The 19,019-nt window shown below is 38.6% G+C and overlaps 1 protein-coding gene across 8 annotated transcripts in view; it reads right to left on the bottom strand.

Moving 5' to 3' along the window:
- Nucleotides 1-18,715, bottom strand: part of LOC139763523 (protein N-lysine methyltransferase METTL21D-like) — a 62,160-nt gene extending 43,445 nt beyond the window's left edge. The window contains exons 1-5 of one of the 8 annotated variants that reach the window (XM_071689692.1): nucleotides 17,052-18,715; nucleotides 15,865-15,937; nucleotides 15,480-15,651; nucleotides 13,694-13,985; nucleotides 11,845-13,199 (exon numbers count right to left, since the gene is read on the bottom strand). In XM_071689692.1, the coding sequence (XP_071545793.1) occupies nucleotides 12,089-13,199; nucleotides 13,694-13,695 (1,113 nt within the window). In that variant the 5' untranslated portion in view covers nucleotides 13,696-13,985; nucleotides 15,480-15,651; nucleotides 15,865-15,937; nucleotides 17,052-18,715 and the 3' untranslated portion in view covers nucleotides 11,845-12,088. Of the gene's footprint in view, nucleotides 1-11,844; nucleotides 13,200-13,693; nucleotides 13,986-15,479; nucleotides 15,652-15,864; nucleotides 15,938-16,325; nucleotides 16,566-16,591; nucleotides 16,613-16,746; nucleotides 17,030-17,051 lie in introns of those variants that run through there. The other 7 variants (XM_071689690.1, XM_071689691.1, XM_071689694.1 and 4 more) reach the window with 7 other exon arrangements.
- Nucleotides 18,716-19,019: the final 304 nt, after the last annotated feature.

Raw genomic sequence — 19,019 nt, 5'->3', positions numbered from 1 at the left:
TCCATGTGACCAAACCATTCAATACACCCTCTTCTGCTCTCTCAACCATACTCTTTTCATTACCACACATCTCTCTTACCCTTTCATTACTTACCTGATCAAACCACCTCATACCACAGATTGTCCTCGAACATCTCATTTCCAACACATCCACCCTCCTCCACACAACCCTATCTATAGCCCATGCCTTGCAACCATATGACATTGTTGGAACCACTATTGGAGGTGGAAGGATGGAGTGAAAAAGATTTTGAGTGACCGGCGCCTGAACATACAGGAGGGTGAAAGGCTGTGCAAGGAATAGAGCGAATTGGAACGATGTGGTATACTGTGATCGACGTACTGTGAATGGATTGAACAAAGGCATGTGAAGCATCTGGGGTAAACCACGGAAAGTTTCGTGGGGCCTGGATGTGGAAAGGGAGCTGTGGTTTCGGTGCATTACACATAACAGCTAGAGACTGAGTGTGAACAAATGTGTCCTTTGTTGTCTTTTCCCTAGCGCTACTTCACACGCATGCAGGGGAAGGGAGATGCCATTTCATGTGTGGCAGGGTGGCAGCGGGAATGGATGAAGGCACCATGTATGAATATGTACATATGTATATGTCTGTGTATGTAAATGTATGTATACACTGAAATGTATAGGTATGTATATGTGCGTGTGTAGGCATTTATGTATATACATGTGTATGTATATACATACATATACACCCTAGCCTGAGCCAGTACCCATCTTATCAAACAACCCATACGGATGGATGAACAGCTGGGTTGAGTGTGGACTGACTGTCACAACCAGGATTCAAACCTATGCGCTTCACGTGGGGCGTCCTGTGAATGTCTGATGAGGAATGATAACTGCTACAATGGAAGTCCATATAGCAAATATAGTATTTATGATCTTATTTCACTGTTCACTGCACTTAGAAAACATCATTTAGAAGTATACGATGTAAGATTTTAATACTGGAAATATGGAGCTGCTAAAAAATTAGTATAATAAAGCCTCTCGGGAATTATCATTACTGAGCTGAGCCGGCCATCATGCCACAACAACAGTAAATATTAATTTAAAGAAATAAGAAACTTTGTTAGGAAATATAAACAGTGCTAGGGATGAAGTGGCACAGCAGGTGGTAGCAAGCCTCCTGTACACACATGCAAAATCAAAATTATTATATTCTAAGTGACTTACAATACACTTTACACAGTAGCTACTCACCAACAAAGAACCCTGATGAATCTTGAAACAATGAAGAAGTACAATACAAAACTCTTGAGGTTAATTTTACTTGAATTTTGAGGTAAACTAAAATTGAATGTTTCAGTAAACAATATGAGTAGAGGTAAACTAAACAGATCTTTAAGATATCTCTTATATGTTATAAAGGGTTTACTTAGTGCAAGCTTTCCTTGGAGGTACAATACTCTGTGAAATGTGCCCATCAGATGCTTCACATGTGCAGTGTGCCAAATGCACTCATGGAAAGTAGTACTTTATTCTCATTTGAGAAATGTGTCATGTTTATTGCAATAAGATAAACAAATCCATGCTGGACAAGAATTCTGTGTGCTTTAATACATACATACAGTACTGTTTGTAGAATTTATAATATTGGGTTGTCTGCAATGAAAGATATACAGTTAACAGTACCAGCCACTGAGGATGGTGAATCCATTGGTGATTTGTTGTCAGCCAATGTTATATAGTGTATGAATATGATGAAATGTTCAAGACAGTACATATCTTCCTCTAAAAATGGTGTTACACTGGTAACAGCATAGCTGTTGTAGAAAAATATTTCAGTGCCTAACTTAAAAACATATCATGGGTGATGGATGATGCAATGCATTGTGTAAATGTCCAGTTATGTAAATAATGCAGGACAAGATTATTGCTGTTTGAATAATCTAGCTTCACTCAACCATTTCATTTTCCATAGAAAAAAATGCTTTGGGATAAGCCCAGTAAGGAACATTAGTTACTAAGTGTTAGTACACACAGATGTTGTCCTATCAACAAGTGCATGTACATAGTACTTATCAAGTGTAATAATCAGTTTTTTATTATACTTTGTCAACTGTTTCCCGCATTAGCAAGGTAGCGCAAGGAAACAGACAAAAGAATGGCCCAACCCATCCATATACACATGTATATACATACACGTCCACACGCACTTACATACCTGAAAATTTCAACGTATATATATACATACACAGACATATACATACATATACATGTACATAATTCATACTTGCTGTCTTCACTCATTCCCGTTGCCACAGCGCCAACACATGAAATGACAACCTCCTCCCCCCGCATGCATGCGAGGTAACACCAGGAAAAGATAACAAAGGCCACATTCGTTCACACTCAGAGGTAGCGCCAGGAAAAGGTAACAAAGGCCACATTCATTCACATTCAGTCTCTAGCTGTCATGTATAATGCATGGAAACCACAGCTCCCTTTCCACATCATTTATTCATATTTGGTGTAGCAGTTGTACATATGTCTGTAAGAAATGCATGTCTCACATGCTTTCATTGTTTCACATTCTTTCACAGCAATAGGACAGTATTACTTTCTGACATTGTTGTCACTAAGTATCTACTCTTCTCATTCCTACTCCTCTTTTCCATTATCCATCCTTATTCCTACTATTTCCTATTTTTGTTTTCATCGATTCTTTTCTCTTTCTCATCCTCTGTTCCTTTCTAACACTTTTGGATTGGTGTGGAAGGGACGTTTCAATCCCTCATGGTGACATTGTAGTAGGAGTTAAGGTCATGTTTAGTGAAGCAAAAATATTTTTGTTTATTGAGTGATAGATGAAAGTGTGTTGTTTACACCTTACTTTTCACAAAGTACCTACTTTCATCTGTAAGGCAGTCAGGTTAGCACCTGAGTCATAAAGACATTGTAGGAGGTTGTTGTTATTGCTATAACTTAAGGATCCCCCTTTAGGATTCCAGTGGTACTTCAGAGCCTTTTACATCCCCAGGGTAGTCCCTAAGAACTCAGAGGGCAGATATAATGAGGTTTTGTCTTTTTCATCTGATGATAGTCATTTAAGGATTAATTATTTTGTGAATTCATCTGGATTTTTTTTCTTATTTTTTGGGGGTGTTTCTAAATTGTAAATAATGCTTGTAAATTATTAGTGGTGGTAAGATCTGAGGAATGAAGCATGTTTGTCTGGGTAGTGTACACACTCATCTTGGGAGGGGATATATTAAGAATTGTTGGTCTGTTTAGTGTTTGGTAGGTGAATATGTACCAGTGTCAGCTGGTGGAGGATGGATTTAGTTATGTAGGTAAACAAAGTAGGGTGTGTTTCGTATTTCTGGGTGGGGATAAGTGGTTTGTGAGGGGATGGCAGGTGATGATTGAGGTTATGTGTGGCAGCAGTAGAATGCTTACCTGTTAAGACTAAACGTATTTGTTGTGGTAGAATTTGGGTCAACGTATATAGATAATGTGTGTTGTGTGGTTTAGGTCCATTCTGCTATTTTTCTTGCAGGGACTAGTCTACATCAGTATAGGGTATAAATATCTGTATGAAGCAATATATAGAAAATAAAGTTTTCTTTCTGTTGGCCAAATTTTGTTCCTGTGGTGATTGTGAGAAAGTATCTAGTTTTTGTACTGCTTGTGTTCATAATGTTGACATGAGAAAATATGTATATTTGTGATGCATAGGTGCTGTCATCGTTTTATTCAAAGAGAGAGGTCAGCTGAAGAATATGATGTGTGGATGTATGATTCATATTTAATATGTACCACTGGTGTAAATGATGATTCTTTAAGGGGATACTGCTATTCAGAAACTGAGAAACCATTGTTTGATAAGTGTGAAGTACTATTACAGGTTTAAGAAACTTGCAGTATTTTGGCATGCTGTCATGTGATGCAAAGGCTGTCTGTATAAGAAGGAAGACAATGGCATGGGTTTGGGGAGGTAATGGCAAATTGCACTGAAAGAAGCTGAAGACATTGGTGGCTAGAATGGTACCTTTGGGAACTCCTCAGAAGAGGATGTAAGCTTTGAGGTGAGAAGTTTACCAGCCAAGATTTGCCATTATTTTGTAGTGTGTTTAAACTTTTGTTTGTGTGCATGTGTTGAGGTAGTGTCAAGAACTATGTTTATGTCTGGCAATCAGTGTGGTGCATGAGGGGTATTTCAATAAGTTGAAGCTGTTTAATATATTTTGCTTGATTTGGCATGGAGAATGAGAGTGAATTATTTGAGGCCAATTCTTTGTTATGAGGTGGGGAAAGGGAATGTCATGTTTGATTCTTTTAAGGATCAGGGTAGGTTGTGTGGTTTGTCTACCTGTATATTTTAGGACTGGTATTAGCTTTGCTAGTTTCCAGACGTTTCATATTCTTTTATGGAATGAAGAATGGTTGAATATTGATAAAAGGAATTCAGTGGCTATGGTATTCAAATATTTCAGGTGGATGTTCAATATTTTGAGTATTTGGCTCCTTCCTCTGTTCCTTCTTTTGGAAAGAAACACTGGAAAGGAAGATTTTCTCCCACCTATACTCCCGCCCCTCTTGGTTGCCTTCTACAATGCACAGGGAATACGTGGGAAGTAATCTTTCTCTCCTATCCCCATGGATAATATATACATTTATTTATTCATTTTTTTTCATACTTAATTGCTGTCTCCCACATTAGCGAGGTAGCACAAGGAAACAGCCGGAGAATGGCCCAACCCACCCACATACACGTTTATACATAACCATCCACACACACACATATAAAAACCTATACATTACAACGTATACCTACACATATATGGAGATGTACATATTCATAGTTGCTACCGTCATCCATTCCCATCACCACCCCGCCACACATGAAATAGCATTCCCCCCGGCATGCATGCGCTAGGAAAAGACAAAAAAGGCCACATTCATTTACACACAGTCTCTAGCTGTCATGTGTAATGCACCCAAACCACAGCTCACTTTCCACATCCAGGTCTCAAAAAACTGTCCATGGTTTACCCCACATGCTTCAAATGCCCTAGTTCAATCCACTGACAGCATGTCCACCCTGGTATACCATATCGTTCCAATTCACTTGCACATCTTTCACGCTCCTGTGTGTTCAGGCCCTGATCGTTCAAAATCTTTCTCACTCCATCCTTCCACCTCCAATTTGGTTTATCGCTTCTCCTCCTTCCCTCTACCTTTGACACATATATCCTCTTTGTCAATCTTGCCTCACTTATTCTCTCCATTTGACCAAACCATTTCAACACACCCTCTTGTGCTCTCTCAACCACACTCTTTTTTATTACACACTTCTCTCTTACCCTTTCATTACTTACTCAGTCAAACCACCTCACACCACATATTGTCCTCATACATCTTAATTTCAACACATCCACCCTCCTCTGCACAATCCTAATATATATATATATATATATATATATATATATATATTTTTTTTTTTTTTTTTTTTTTTTTTATACTTTGTCGCTGTCTCCCGCGTTTGCGAGGTAGCGCAAGGAAACAGACGAAAGAAATGGCCCAACCCCCCCCCCCATACACATGTACATACACACGTCCACACACGCAAATATACATACCTACACAGCTTTCCATGGTTTACCCCAGACGCTTCACATGCCTTGATTCAATCCACTGACAGCACGTCAACCCCTGTATACCACATCGCTCCAATTCACTCTATTCCTTGCCCTCCTTTCACCCTCCTGCATGTTCAGGCCCCGATCACACAAAATCTTTTTCACTCCATCTTTCCACCTCCAATTTGGTCTCCCTCTTCTCCTCGTTCCCTCCACCTCCGACACATATATCCTCTTGGTCAATCTTCCTCACTCATTCTCTCCATGTGCCCAAACCATTTCAAAACACCCTCTTCTGCTCTCTCAACCACGCTCTTTTTATTTCCACACATCTCTCTTACCCTTACGTTACTTACTCGCTCAAACCACCTCACACCACACATTGTCCTCAAACATCTCATTTCCAGCACATCCATCCTCCTGCGCACATCTCTATCCATAGCCCACGCCTCGCAACCATACAGCATTGTTGGTACCACTATTCCCTCAAACATACCCATTTTTGCTTTCCGAGATAATGTTCTCGACTTCCACACATTTTTCAAGGCTCCCAAAATTTTCGCCCCCTCCCCCACCCTATGATCCACTTCCGCTTCCATGGTTCCATCCGCTGACAGATCCACTCCCAGATATCTAAAACACTTCACTTCCTCCAGTTTTTCTCCATTCAAACTCACCTCCCAATTGACTTGACCCTCACCCCTACTGTACCTAATAACCTTGCTCTTATTCACATTTACTCTCAACTTTCTTCTTCCACACACTTTACCAAACTCAGTCACCAGCTTCTGCAGTTTCTCACATGAATCAGCCACCAGCGCTGTATCATCAGCGAACAACAATTGACTCACTTCCCAAGCTCTCTCATCCCCAACAGACTTCATACTTGCCCCTCTTTCCAGGACTCTTGCATTTACCTCCTTTACAACCCCATCCATAAACAAATTAAACAACCATGGAGACATCACACACCCCTGCCGCAAACCTACATTCACTGAGAACCAATCACTTTCCTCTCTTCCTACACGTACACATGCCTTACATCCTCGATAAAAACTTTTCACTGCTTCTAACAACTTGTCTCCCACACCATATATTCTTAATACCTTCCACAGAGCATCTCTATCAACTCTATCATATGCCTTCTCCAGATCCATAAATGCTACATACAAATCCCTTTGCTTTTCTAAGTATTTCTCACATACATTCTTCAAAGCAAACACCTGATCCACACATCCTCTACCACTTCTGAAACCGCACTGCTCTTCCCCAATCTGATGCTCTGTACATGCCTTCACCCTCTCAATCAATACCCTCCCATATAATTTACCAGGAATACTCAACAAACTTATACCTCTGTAATTTGAGCACTCACTCTTATCCCCTTTGCCTTTGTACAATGGCACTATGCACGCATTCCGCCAATCCTCAGGCACCTCACCATGAGTCATACATACATTAAATAACCTTACCAACCAGTCAACAATACAGTCACCCCCTTTCTTAATAAATTCCACTGCAATACCATCCAAACCTGCTGCCTTGCCGGCTTTCATCTTCCGCAAAGCTTTTACTACCTCTTCTCTGTTTACCAAATCATTTTCCCTAACCCTCTCACTTTGCACACCACCTCGACCAAAACACCCTATATCTGCCACTCTGTCATCAGACACATTCAACAAACCTTCAAAATACTCATTCCATCTCCTTCTCACATCACCGCTACTTGTTATCACCTCCCCATTTACGCCCTTCACTGAAGTTCCCATTTGCTCCCTTGTCTTACGCACCCTATTTACCTCCTTCCAGAACATCTTTTTATTCTCCCTAAAATTTACTGATAGTCTCTCACCCCAACTCTCATTTGCCCTTTTTTTCACCTCTTGCACCTTTCTCTTGACCTCCTGTCTCTTTCTTTTATACTTCTCCCACTCAATTGCATTTTTTCCCTGCAAAAATCGTCCAAATGCCTCTCTCTTCTCTTTCACTAATACTCTTACTTCTTCATCCCACCACACACTACCCTTTCTAAACAGCCCACCTCCCACTCTTCTCATGCCACAAGCATCTTTTGCGCAATCCATCACTGATTCCCTAAATACATCCCATTCCTCCCCGACTCCCCTTACTTCCATTGTTCTCACCTTTTTCCATTCTGTACACAGTCTCTCCTGGTACTTCCCCACACAGGTCTCCTTCCCAAGCTCACTTACTCTCACCACCTTCTTCACCCCAACATTCACTGGGATATCTGTAAATGCAAATTTTTTTATGGCAAATTAGCAAGTGGATGACTTCTCTATACTCACATTTGTGAAATTTCGTAGAGCCTTAGTATATTGGGGGATAAGTGTCTACGACTTGTCCATTCATGAAGTTTATAGTAAAATCATTCAAATAACATATTCTATGACAATGCAATTAAGGTGATTAAGAAGCCTTCATCACCTCTGCAACAAATAACATATTCTATGACAATGCAATTAAGGTGATTAAGAAGCCTTTATCACCTCTGCAACAAATTGAGAGAAAAACATGTAAAAATTTTATTCTTTTCCTCTAACATTTTCCATAACTTCGGTTTATATATCTCCTGTCTTGTTTACAAATATGCTGTGCTCCACACCCCAAATTCTACTTTTGTCAAATTCATTCTTTTTGAATATTTTTATTGGTGGGAACTATATCTCATGCTTTGGGGCTCACAAGCTGTGAAAGAACATCCATAGCTCAATACTGCCTTATATTTAGGGAAAAGGAAACATGACGAGACTTCAGTGACAAACTGAAAAATCCTTTTTTCCTTTACAGTAAATTTCTGTATTTATAAATCTTTAAATTTCCATTGTTTCTTGCGAAATTTTAATAACTTATTTGATTATTATTTTCAAGTCTTACCATGGACATTTCTACTCTGCCTTGATATTTTTTCAAGATTCATTTTTAGGGTTTATTTCTTTCCTGTGTCAATGCACTTATGAAATAATTTTGTAAAAAAAAAAAATGAAAGAGATTGGTAAAAATGGGGCAATATACAGTTTTATAAATAAGAAAGAACCAAGCATTTTTACTGTGACCTTCTATAACTAAGGTGGATCAGGCCCCTAACAGAAAAGGATTTAGATATGTAGTAAACACTTGGTTAACTTTACAACACAGAACAAGACTGTTGCGGGTAACGATTTTACAGATAAAAGGACATTTCTCACTTGATATTGCTAAGGTGTGTGGTTGTTCCATCATCTAATATTATGGCAGAATTAAAGCATTAAATTTATATTGTTAGCAGTTGTAGATTACAATAATTATAGGTAAACAGTCCAATACTGGTCTATTGCTTTATAAAATGAAAATATTGTTCACCCAGTGAAGCAGCAGATAATCTGTAGAGGAAGAAATCCTCCTTGTTGCTGCTATGCAGTTAACATTAGCTATGGGTATGAATTATGACAACATTCTGCTTCATGTAAAAGAAAGAAAATGTAAAGAAGAATTTATAGTTTAAGATTATATAAATGAAGGAGACCTTTTGGCCCATTATATTCTGTGATACTTTCATTGACATCTGGAGATGAGTTGCAAGATGTTTTCCTCAGCTATGTATTCCAAAGTTTTTAGCCACTGTCATATATTTATTTCTTTTTACATATCAATTTATAAATATTTTCCAAGATAAAATTTTAATTTTAATGATTCTACTTTTCTTTATTCCTAACTGCCTTTTTCCCAACTTATCAGGGTAGCATCCAGGACAAACAAACACTTGCCATAGGCTAACTTGTACACATTCAGTTGTTTACTGTCATGTATAATGTACTAATGTCAGAGCTCATCATTCTAAACTAAGCCTCTCGGATAATATTATGGTTTACCTCCATTGCTTCATCTGTCCCCTAACTCCATTTATCATGCTGATACAATTCAATCTATCAAGCACATGCCTCACACCCTTCTGAAAATTCGTGATACAATATTCCAAAGCCCCCTTCAACCTATCCCACCATCTCCATCTCTGTTTCTCCCTCACTCCCTCCACTTCTGACAAACACGTCATTTCGCTCAGAAGTTTTCACTTGTTCATTCCAGTGGATGTGTTGAAGATGAAAAGCTTCAGAACAATTTGAGTGGTGTGAGGAGGGTCATTTAGGTATGGAATGGATGTAAGAATGAGGTGTGGTAGTGAGCGGAGTATAGCTGTGACACCTAAAGATGGTATTCTAAAGATGGTGCAGACATATGGAGAGAATGAGCAAAAAGAGATGGACAAAGAGAATGTGTGTCAAAAATGGAAGAAGCAAGGCTGAGGGAAAGACCACGGAGATAGAGGAATGGGGTGAAAATGGCTCTCAAGTCACTGAGGCCTGAACATGTAAGAAGATGAGAGATGTGCATGATAGAGAACTGGAGCAAAGGGGTGGTATGTGGGGGCTGAAGACTGGATGTCAACAAATATGGCCACTCTTCTTCAACTCCTGGCACTAGTGACTTTGTTAACGAGGTAAACGGCAAACATGAAAAAAATAAACAGTGAACAACACAGCACATGTAAAACATGCCCCATTCAAGTCCATCTCGGGTGAAGAGAAATAGGATATTAGATACGGAATGAAGAAATTAATCATAGCTCCTCGGGTTTGTACACCTAACTCTTAAAGGTACAAAAGAAAGATGAGAATAGGTAGAGAATTCTTCAGCTACACTGTCTAAGAAAAAAACAAGTATCATCATGGTGACTGTTTAAATGGGGAGGATATGGAGTACTTTTGGTAACTGGGAGTAGACATCACAGATGGAACCACTGGAGTTGAGGAGAGGGAGAGGCCAGTGTATATAAGGGCAAAGATGGATGTGTCTGTAAGAGGAAGGAAGAAAGTTTATAAGGTAAAACTGAAAAGCCCAAGGACGATGTGAGGCATGGATGGGTCTATCACATGAATGACAGTGCAAGATAAAGGTGTAGTAATGAATGCAGTTTGAGCGATAGGATGAGCAAAGAAAAACTTAAGAGGATATGTCAAAAATATAAGGGGCAAAGTGTTAAAGACCAAAAGGGAGATGGAAGGAGGTTTAAGGTATCAGCCCATGAATCTTGGGAAGGGCAAGAGGCAAGGGGAGTATGGGGTATTAGGGTCTGAATATTCAAAAGGGTGAGAGGCTGGCATCAGAGAGAATGAATTAGACATGCTGAACAACTGGGTAGGTCAAAGGGCTTAATCAGGGAATATGAAGTGGTCATGGTAAACCATGGAGTAGTCTGAGGGTAGTAAGCTCTGGTGTCAGTACATTATGCATGACAGCTTGGAAATGCATTTGAAGATGAGCTCATTTTTCATATATTCCAGAAACTAATTCATTACAGCAGGAAAAGCAATTAGGAATATGAAAACAATGTCCTCCCTGATAAGATTTCACCATGGATTTTTCAAACAAAGGTTTTTTCCTTTAAAAACAGCTACGTCTCACATTACTCAAGCAGACTCAAAATATGAATAGTAAGTCAATTTTAAGAAAATTCTGTTACTACATTTCTTGATTACTGTTGGAACTAAAAAGATACTGACAGGGAAATGTACCTATAAGTAGTATGTATTATTATCAGAAAATGTTTCTAGACCAAACTACAGATTCACTTCTTAAACCACTTCCACACCTAATTATCTAACTCAAATTCTTGAACTCTACATGCACTTAAATAATATAACATTTCATTTCTTTTTTCCTTTCCTTCCCATTTTTACTTCCCAATATATAACCAATGAGTTAACTTCCACGCAGGAGACAACTACTATCCATGAGTGAAATGAACAGGCAAAATGATTCTGCAAATTTTCTGGGCATACAGTCTGTCCTTAATACTTTGAGGATGTAGATATGCTTCCCGAGATATATTTGCAAGATTTAGCAAGCCACTTCTATAAATGTTGGAAATGGCACCATCATATTCAAGAAAATAGTACTTTGTATCTAGTCTTAAGGAAAACTTTTATCTTCAGTCTGCAATACATTCAAGAAAAACCCTTTACTTCTTCATGATTTTAGTCTAAACAAACTATGCTTTTATTTTTAACATAAAATAACTACAATTTGTCTTAATCACAGTAAAATTCATGGTGAAATACAAGTTGATGCATGAATATAATTACTTTGTATCGAGTCTTAAGGAAGACTTTTATTTCCAGTCTGCAATACATTCAAGAGAAACCCTTTACTTCCTTCATGAGTTTAGTCTAAACAAACTATGCTTTTATTTTTATTATAAAATAAGTACAATTTGTCTTAATCACAGTAAAATTCATGGTGAAATACAAGTTGATGCATGAAAATAATTACTTGCATCATTTCACAAACTTTGCAATGTATGTTCTTAGAGAACTGTTGTAATTCTAAAACATCAGCCCAAGAAATACTTCAAGTACTAATTATTTCACTGTTCCTTAAAGTTGATGCAGAAAACAAGTTATACATTGTTAATGCACTGATATCATTTAATCCATTTAAACCAATAGTCTTCAAAGCTGTTTTGACATACAACCTCAACATCAGCTTCACTTTCATTAGATTTAAACTTTGAACTTCCTCTATCAATGAATTCTGTTGTTTCTTCTGTCACAGGTAAGCTTGACTGTGCCTCATCATGCTGACGCACCTGTGCTCTTACACAGTGCAGTAAATCCTCATCAAGTAAAAAATTCATCAAATTTATCAAATTCTTTTGATACGTGAGGTTATGGTTTAATGCAAATCCTTGTGCAGTACCTACTGTTTTCTTTAAAATAACAAAACTTCTTTGAAGACAAGCAGCTACAAATTGTAAACCCCTTTCTTTATGTGTAAATCTGCCATTTTTACTAGTCTGACAAGCTGAATCTTCTCTAGCCTCATCAGATGACTGTTTACCAATAAAATTATCTTCAACAATTATCTTCATCTTAGGAGTCTGTGCATCATGAACTGTCATGTTATCAGGCACCAAATCCTGAACAGGAGGAGGGCTTGTGTTATGACAAGGGGTCACTGTTTCACACGGTAAGTGTCCACTCACAAGTTCCTTAATATTAGGTAACGAGATCTTATAAATACATGCATATACATAACCCAGTTTTATCCAGAGATGATAATTCTCTGGATGAAGGGTCACAAGAGTCTGAGCTGCTATTAGGGCATCACTGAATCTTTCTGCTGCAATATTTACATCAAATAAAACAGAACAACTAACAGTTGCCTGGTCAGAGTTCTTAGAAGTTTGATGTAATTCATCTGCATAATTAATGGCTTTACATGGAGTACCTTTCTTGATATGACATCTGACTAAACTTTCCAAGCATTCTCTTGTAATAGTGGTATTGCCAGGACGTAACATATTCAAAATTTCCTCATATTTTGTCAATGCAGCATCATATTTCTTACTTAAATACAAATAATCTGCTACATATTTTGTAGCACTGAATTCATCATCTGGAGAGACAAAGTGTTCTGGATGAACTTGCATAAACCAGCAGGGTTCACACATTCGAGCTGAATACTCCTCAATAAAACCGCCACGCTGATGCTTCTCCTCAAAAAGGTCATCATCGAAGTTAGCAAACTCCATCCTGAAATCATATAATAACAATGATTGTTTAATGATTATGCATAACTCTTATGGTGAACTATCTTTTCAAGAAAAGTGGAACAGTACTTGAACCATATGGGTAATGGTAAAAGACCTACCACATGGAACTGGATGTTCCTGCCAATGCCTGCCTGATGCAGTTGAGGCTGAGAACTCTAAGTTTGAAAAATATCAATCTGCAATAAAAGGGCATCTGGTCCCATACACAGCTGGAATGCCAGAAACATGGAGAGGAATGTTCATCCATCCATCATTTCTAAATCCATTGTCACAGTGGATCATAAGCATTCCTAAAACTTTGGGAATTAATTTTCCAGATCTACGAGTTCCAAGACCCAACACCACAGGTTGGCTAAAAGGCAGTTTCCAAATTCTCTGAGATAAGTATAAAACAAATATAAGCAGATGAGCAAAAAAAAAAGGAAAGTAATTTGTAGTCTCTGAAAAAAGAAAAAACTTACTATATATACTTACATTTTAGTATTTTGTCATATTGCTTCTAGCTTTTATGATCTGTTTAAGCCTGTTGGGCATCAAATCTGGTAACTTGAGGTTTTCGATTTCCATACCTTCCCTCCACATCCTTTTAATTTCCTGTTGCAGTCTAAGCACTGATGGAGGTTGCTGCATACTAAGAGTTTATTTTTCATCACACTGCAACATTTTTCCATTGGATTTTGATCAGGCAAGTTGCATGGCCAGTCCAACACTTCAATATTATCCTCTGAGCCATTACATTACTGATTTTGTTATGTGGCAGGGTGCACTGTTTTGAATAAAAACTGACACATTTGTAATGTACCTCATTTATGTTAAAATGATTAATTTAAGGAGAAAATACAATGCCCATCGACCCCACTCACAACTAAAGCATCCCCATACCATATTCCACCATTTTCAGTGTAATGAGGCAAGTAGCAGGTAACATCACTTAGCCATCCTTCCATGCTTTGTGATGCACTTAAATACCCTTTCCTCTCCACATCAAACGCCAATGTGAAACTGTCCAATCATCACCAAAACAACACAGCATTTGATACACATCTGATATATGAGACGAGGCAGCATGATATGATGGCAAATTTCAATCCCTCTGCAAGTTGCGTTGTACCATTCTCTATGACACTCCTGCAAGGATTCTGGTATGACTACTTTATAGTTGAGTTGCATGCAGGGACAGATTTTTCAACACCTTGTGGTTCATTAGATTATCAGTTACCTTACAAGTCTTCCTAAGTCACTCCAACACAGCTTTTCGGAGGAGGATGATGTTAGAAAAAAGCCCAAGAGCTAAAGCACCAAGACATGTACTTGGTCCTACCAGTACATCTCGAAACATGGAATGTCACCACACTTTCTTACTTCCACACAATAACATGAACCTTTAGTTCCTAGGACAACTCCTTGGGACCAATAATTGGATGCTTGTAGAGGAAAAACATCAGAGCACAAAAGTAAAAATATCACAATAAGTACACAAGGGCAATGGTCACAAGTTACATCTCTCCACTCTCAGTAACACAGGGTATCGGGTGCCAACTGATGTTCAGCTGACTTTGAAGACTGAACCATGCTGAACAAATGTAATGACCTACAAAATCAACTCAAAAGTGCAGCAGTGACCTTGATCTTGGACTCAAAAAAAAAGAAAAAAAAATGCGCTTTTTGTTTTCCTCCAAAGTGTCTTCACACAAGTTTTACTAAAATTAGACATGGGTTTTGTGGTAAGCCTCTAAACAATAAACTCTGGGCAGATAAAAAAGGGAACAAAGTTTTTTTTTCATTTAGCAGGGCCCTAATCAATCCCTTTGCCTGCCCCTCCAGACTCTTGGCCAGTCAGGAGATTATTTATGGTGGCAGCACTTGCGGCACAAGTGGTGGATAAGCGTGGTGTTCCCAGTAATAAATGAAAACCAGTACAAGACATCAAAACTGGTGAAAACAGCTATTAAAATGAACTAAGAAAAAATGGATCTAAACTGTCTACTTTATGTCCTTTTCTCATACCATGACACCAGATACAATGGTAAAAATCAATGATAGTCCTGAGATGCTGCACTTGTCAGATGGTAATGTCCCACTACCATGTATTACAGTGTATTCATTGCATATATACTGTACTGACAAAATCATATCAAACAATTTGTTTTCAATGTTCAGCAAACTCTTAGTCAGAATTTTCCAACTACTTGGTATACAATTCCCTGAAGTATACAAGGCAAAAAAGCAATGAAAAAAGTATCAGAAACATCATTCTTACCTTACTGAGGCAGATAAAATTGAGCTTCTGGGCCTTCACGCTCTGCTCGCACAATTATAGTAACAAAGGAGATTGCATCAATTCATTCCCAGTATGAACTGGCACTGAGGAAACCAACAGGTTGTTGTAAATTCTGGAGGGTCCATCATAACCTTCATCTCCAGGTGCCAAACTGAGGAGGTAAAATAAACCATTTATAATGACAAAAACCCATATATTATTAGTCATTAATTTTTCATGACCTTTACCAAAAAAAGTGATTTAAGATGCTTACCAAACCTTAAATTTTAATCTGATATTAAAGTCTTAATTTTCATTATCATAACCTCAACATCATCAATCATCCATCAAATTCAAAAACAATCTGAAGTATACTATTCCTTACCTTTTTACCCCAAGGGTCTTATCTACGGAGTTCCCACGGTACACAGGATGCCAGCCACGTCTACTGAGCAGGACTGCAAGGCATAAAATACGGTGAGGTTGTGACTGGCATAAGTAAAGTGCAATAAAGTGTCCAGTGTCTTCAGTGTGGAAATATCATCTTAAACATGACGGGTCTTATGAAGAAATGTTGTTTGTAATGTTTAAGAAATAGAAGATGTCTGAAGTGGTATAAAGGATACAAATCCACACTTATATATTAGTCTTTTTACAGTTCTAAAATGAATAATATAAAAATTTTTGTATTTAGTCTTCTGTGTAAGCAACATTAAATGAAGCCTAACTTTCCACGTTACATGAAACCCTAACTACTATAACTTATTTGATATAATTCAATACAATACAGTACAGAAGTCATGGGTCACAACTGTTATTACTGCATTCTCTAAACACAACACTAACCTTATAGAACAAAAATTACAATGTTCGATATTCGAAACAGGCAAAACTGATAAATTATAGCATCGATGGATTTCCGAAATACAGAAATCAACATGGCCTTCCCATCACAATAGGCTATTGGTCAAACTGCTACTGGCACGTTGTGGCACCTAATGACCCATGTCACCCCATTACTAAGGCAGGGGCAAGGGGTGTCAATATGATGGGCACCATTACCAATGATGGTATGACAGTTGAGACACAGGCCGCATGGTTGTTTGACTCACGTTAATTAGGCACTAGAGCAGACTGGCAAACAGATTAAGTAATCGGGCAGCCAGTGACTTAAATGGTCTATAATCATGGGTAGTCTAGTGTCAACATGTGCTTTGGGGGTAGATCATCCCTCTGTACCTCATTACTTAAGACGTCTGTATGTTACCTGTATGTATTCCTGTACCGCCATGACTCCTCTGGCTCCCAGAACTGTACTCTCACTTTCTTATTATGACTTGGAACAATTTACATGCACAGGACATGTAGTAATGTATCAATATATCACTATCAACAACACTTACAATTCCCACGTAATACATAACTACCACACAACAATGACGTTGCCAGATACTGAATATATAAAAACATTATGGGTCATTTCCTACCGAAGCAATATAAGCTTTCTCTATTATTCAATTACCCAAATAACGAATATCTAAAAAAGAGGAAATTATTATCAATTTTACTTACGCTAAGGATAAAAAAATATATGGTAGTCGATAACTTAATGGCGGTGTCTCATAGCCTGGCCAAAAAACACATGGCGACTGTAACTTCTTCACTCTTCCATATTAAATCGCTCCACTTTCTTCATTGTTGTTGTCTCGATTTATCAATTTATCATTATCCTTTCCCTAATAACTCTTATCTGAGCTACGGACCTTTGAGGTGGTACTATGGACCACAATCTTAATCCTTAGAGAAAGATTCGGACAATCTCAACTCTACCGCTTTGCCCACGAGGTCTAAAATGCAATGGCACTCAAGACTTTTCTAATGAGGGTACTCAGACTTCATTAGTGTAGATGGCATTTGGGCTTCACACCAGTATAGCCCTCAGCCTCTACCAATGATGGCACTCAGGGTTCACCAATAATGACACTCAAGACTTCACTAATGTACAATGGCACTCAGCACCTTAAGAGAATGGTTACACAGGCTTTACTTGCGTAGGTGGCACTCAGCCTACACCACTCACGGCACTAAGGCTCCATCACTCGTATTAGTTTTCAACTAGCGTTGATGGCACCCGGGTTTCACCATGAAAGCACTTAGGCTTCACTAGTGTTTAAGGCAATTAGGTTCCACTAGTGTTTAAGGCAATTAGGTTCCATGAATGCAGATGGCACTCAGGTTCCATGAATGCAGATGGCACTCAGGTTCCATGAATGCAGATGGCACTCAGGTTCCATGAATATAGATGGCACTCAGGTTCCATGAATACAGATGGCACTCAGGTTCCATGAATACAGATGGCACTCAGGTTCCATGAATGCAGATGGCACTCAGGTTCCATGAATACAGATGGCACTCAGGTTCCATGAATGCAGATGGCGCTCAGGTTCCACGAATGCAGATGGCGCTCAGGTTCCATGAATGCAGATGGCACTCAGATTCCATGAATGCAGATGGCACTCAGGTTCCATGAATGCAGATGGTACTCAGGTTCCATGAATGCAAATGGCACTCAGGTTCCATGAATACAGATGGCACTCAGGTTCCATGAATGCAGATGGCACTCAGGTTCCATGAATGCAGATGGCACTCAGGTTCCATGAATGTAGATGGCACTCAGGTTCCATGAATGCAGATGGCACTCAGATTCCATGAATGCAGATGGCACTCAAGTTCCATGAATGCAGATGGCACTCAGGCACTCAAGTAGACATAAGAAATATTTGACAATCTACATGTAAGAATATTCTTTTTTGGTCACTCCACTTAAGCACCTAACTGAGAATTTCCACAGGATGGCAACAAAGATGGTGCCTAAAAAACGAAAAAAGTTCCGTCACATGGTAACGATAGACACCATTAATTTGCTCATAATGGTAGACAAAAAGTCTGAAAGTAAACTTGATATGGTTGATGTTTTAACCAAACATATACTAGATAAAGCAGCTGAACACAATATTGGGTTGTTAGTTAAGTCTATGATCAATAAATAGGAAAAAGCTAACATCTGAAGCAAGTAGATAAGTGCCAACGGAAACTAGAAGGTCCATTTTCCATCACAATGATGTCAAATAGAACATGTTTATGGAGCAGGATTAAAGCAAGGTTATATGAACTATTAGTGCCTTAGCTTATTTGGAGATGTTAAACATATGAATTATGAAGCATAATGTCAGTGACATGGATATACATTTTGTGAAAAATAGTGGTTCCAACAATGTTGTATGGTTGCGAGGCGTGGGCTATGGATAGAGTTGTGCGCAGGAGGATGGATGTGCTGGAAATGAGATGTTTGAGGACAATGTGTGGTGTGAGGTGGTTTGATCGAGTAAGTAACGTAAGGGTAAGAGAGATGTGTGGAAATAAAAAGAGCGTGGTTGAGAGAGCAGAAGAGGGTGTTTTGAAATGGTTTGGGCACATGGAGAGAATGAGTGAGGAAAGATTGACCAAGAGGATATATGTGTCGAAGGTGGAGGGAACGAG

Source organism: Panulirus ornatus, chromosome 47 (genome assembly GCF_036320965.1).
Source record: "Panulirus ornatus isolate Po-2019 chromosome 47, ASM3632096v1, whole genome shotgun sequence".
NCBI lineage: Eukaryota > Metazoa > Arthropoda > Malacostraca > Decapoda > Palinuridae > Panulirus > Panulirus ornatus.
Note: the sequence above shows the minus strand (reverse complement) of the source record. Positions and strands in the feature narration are given on the sequence as shown.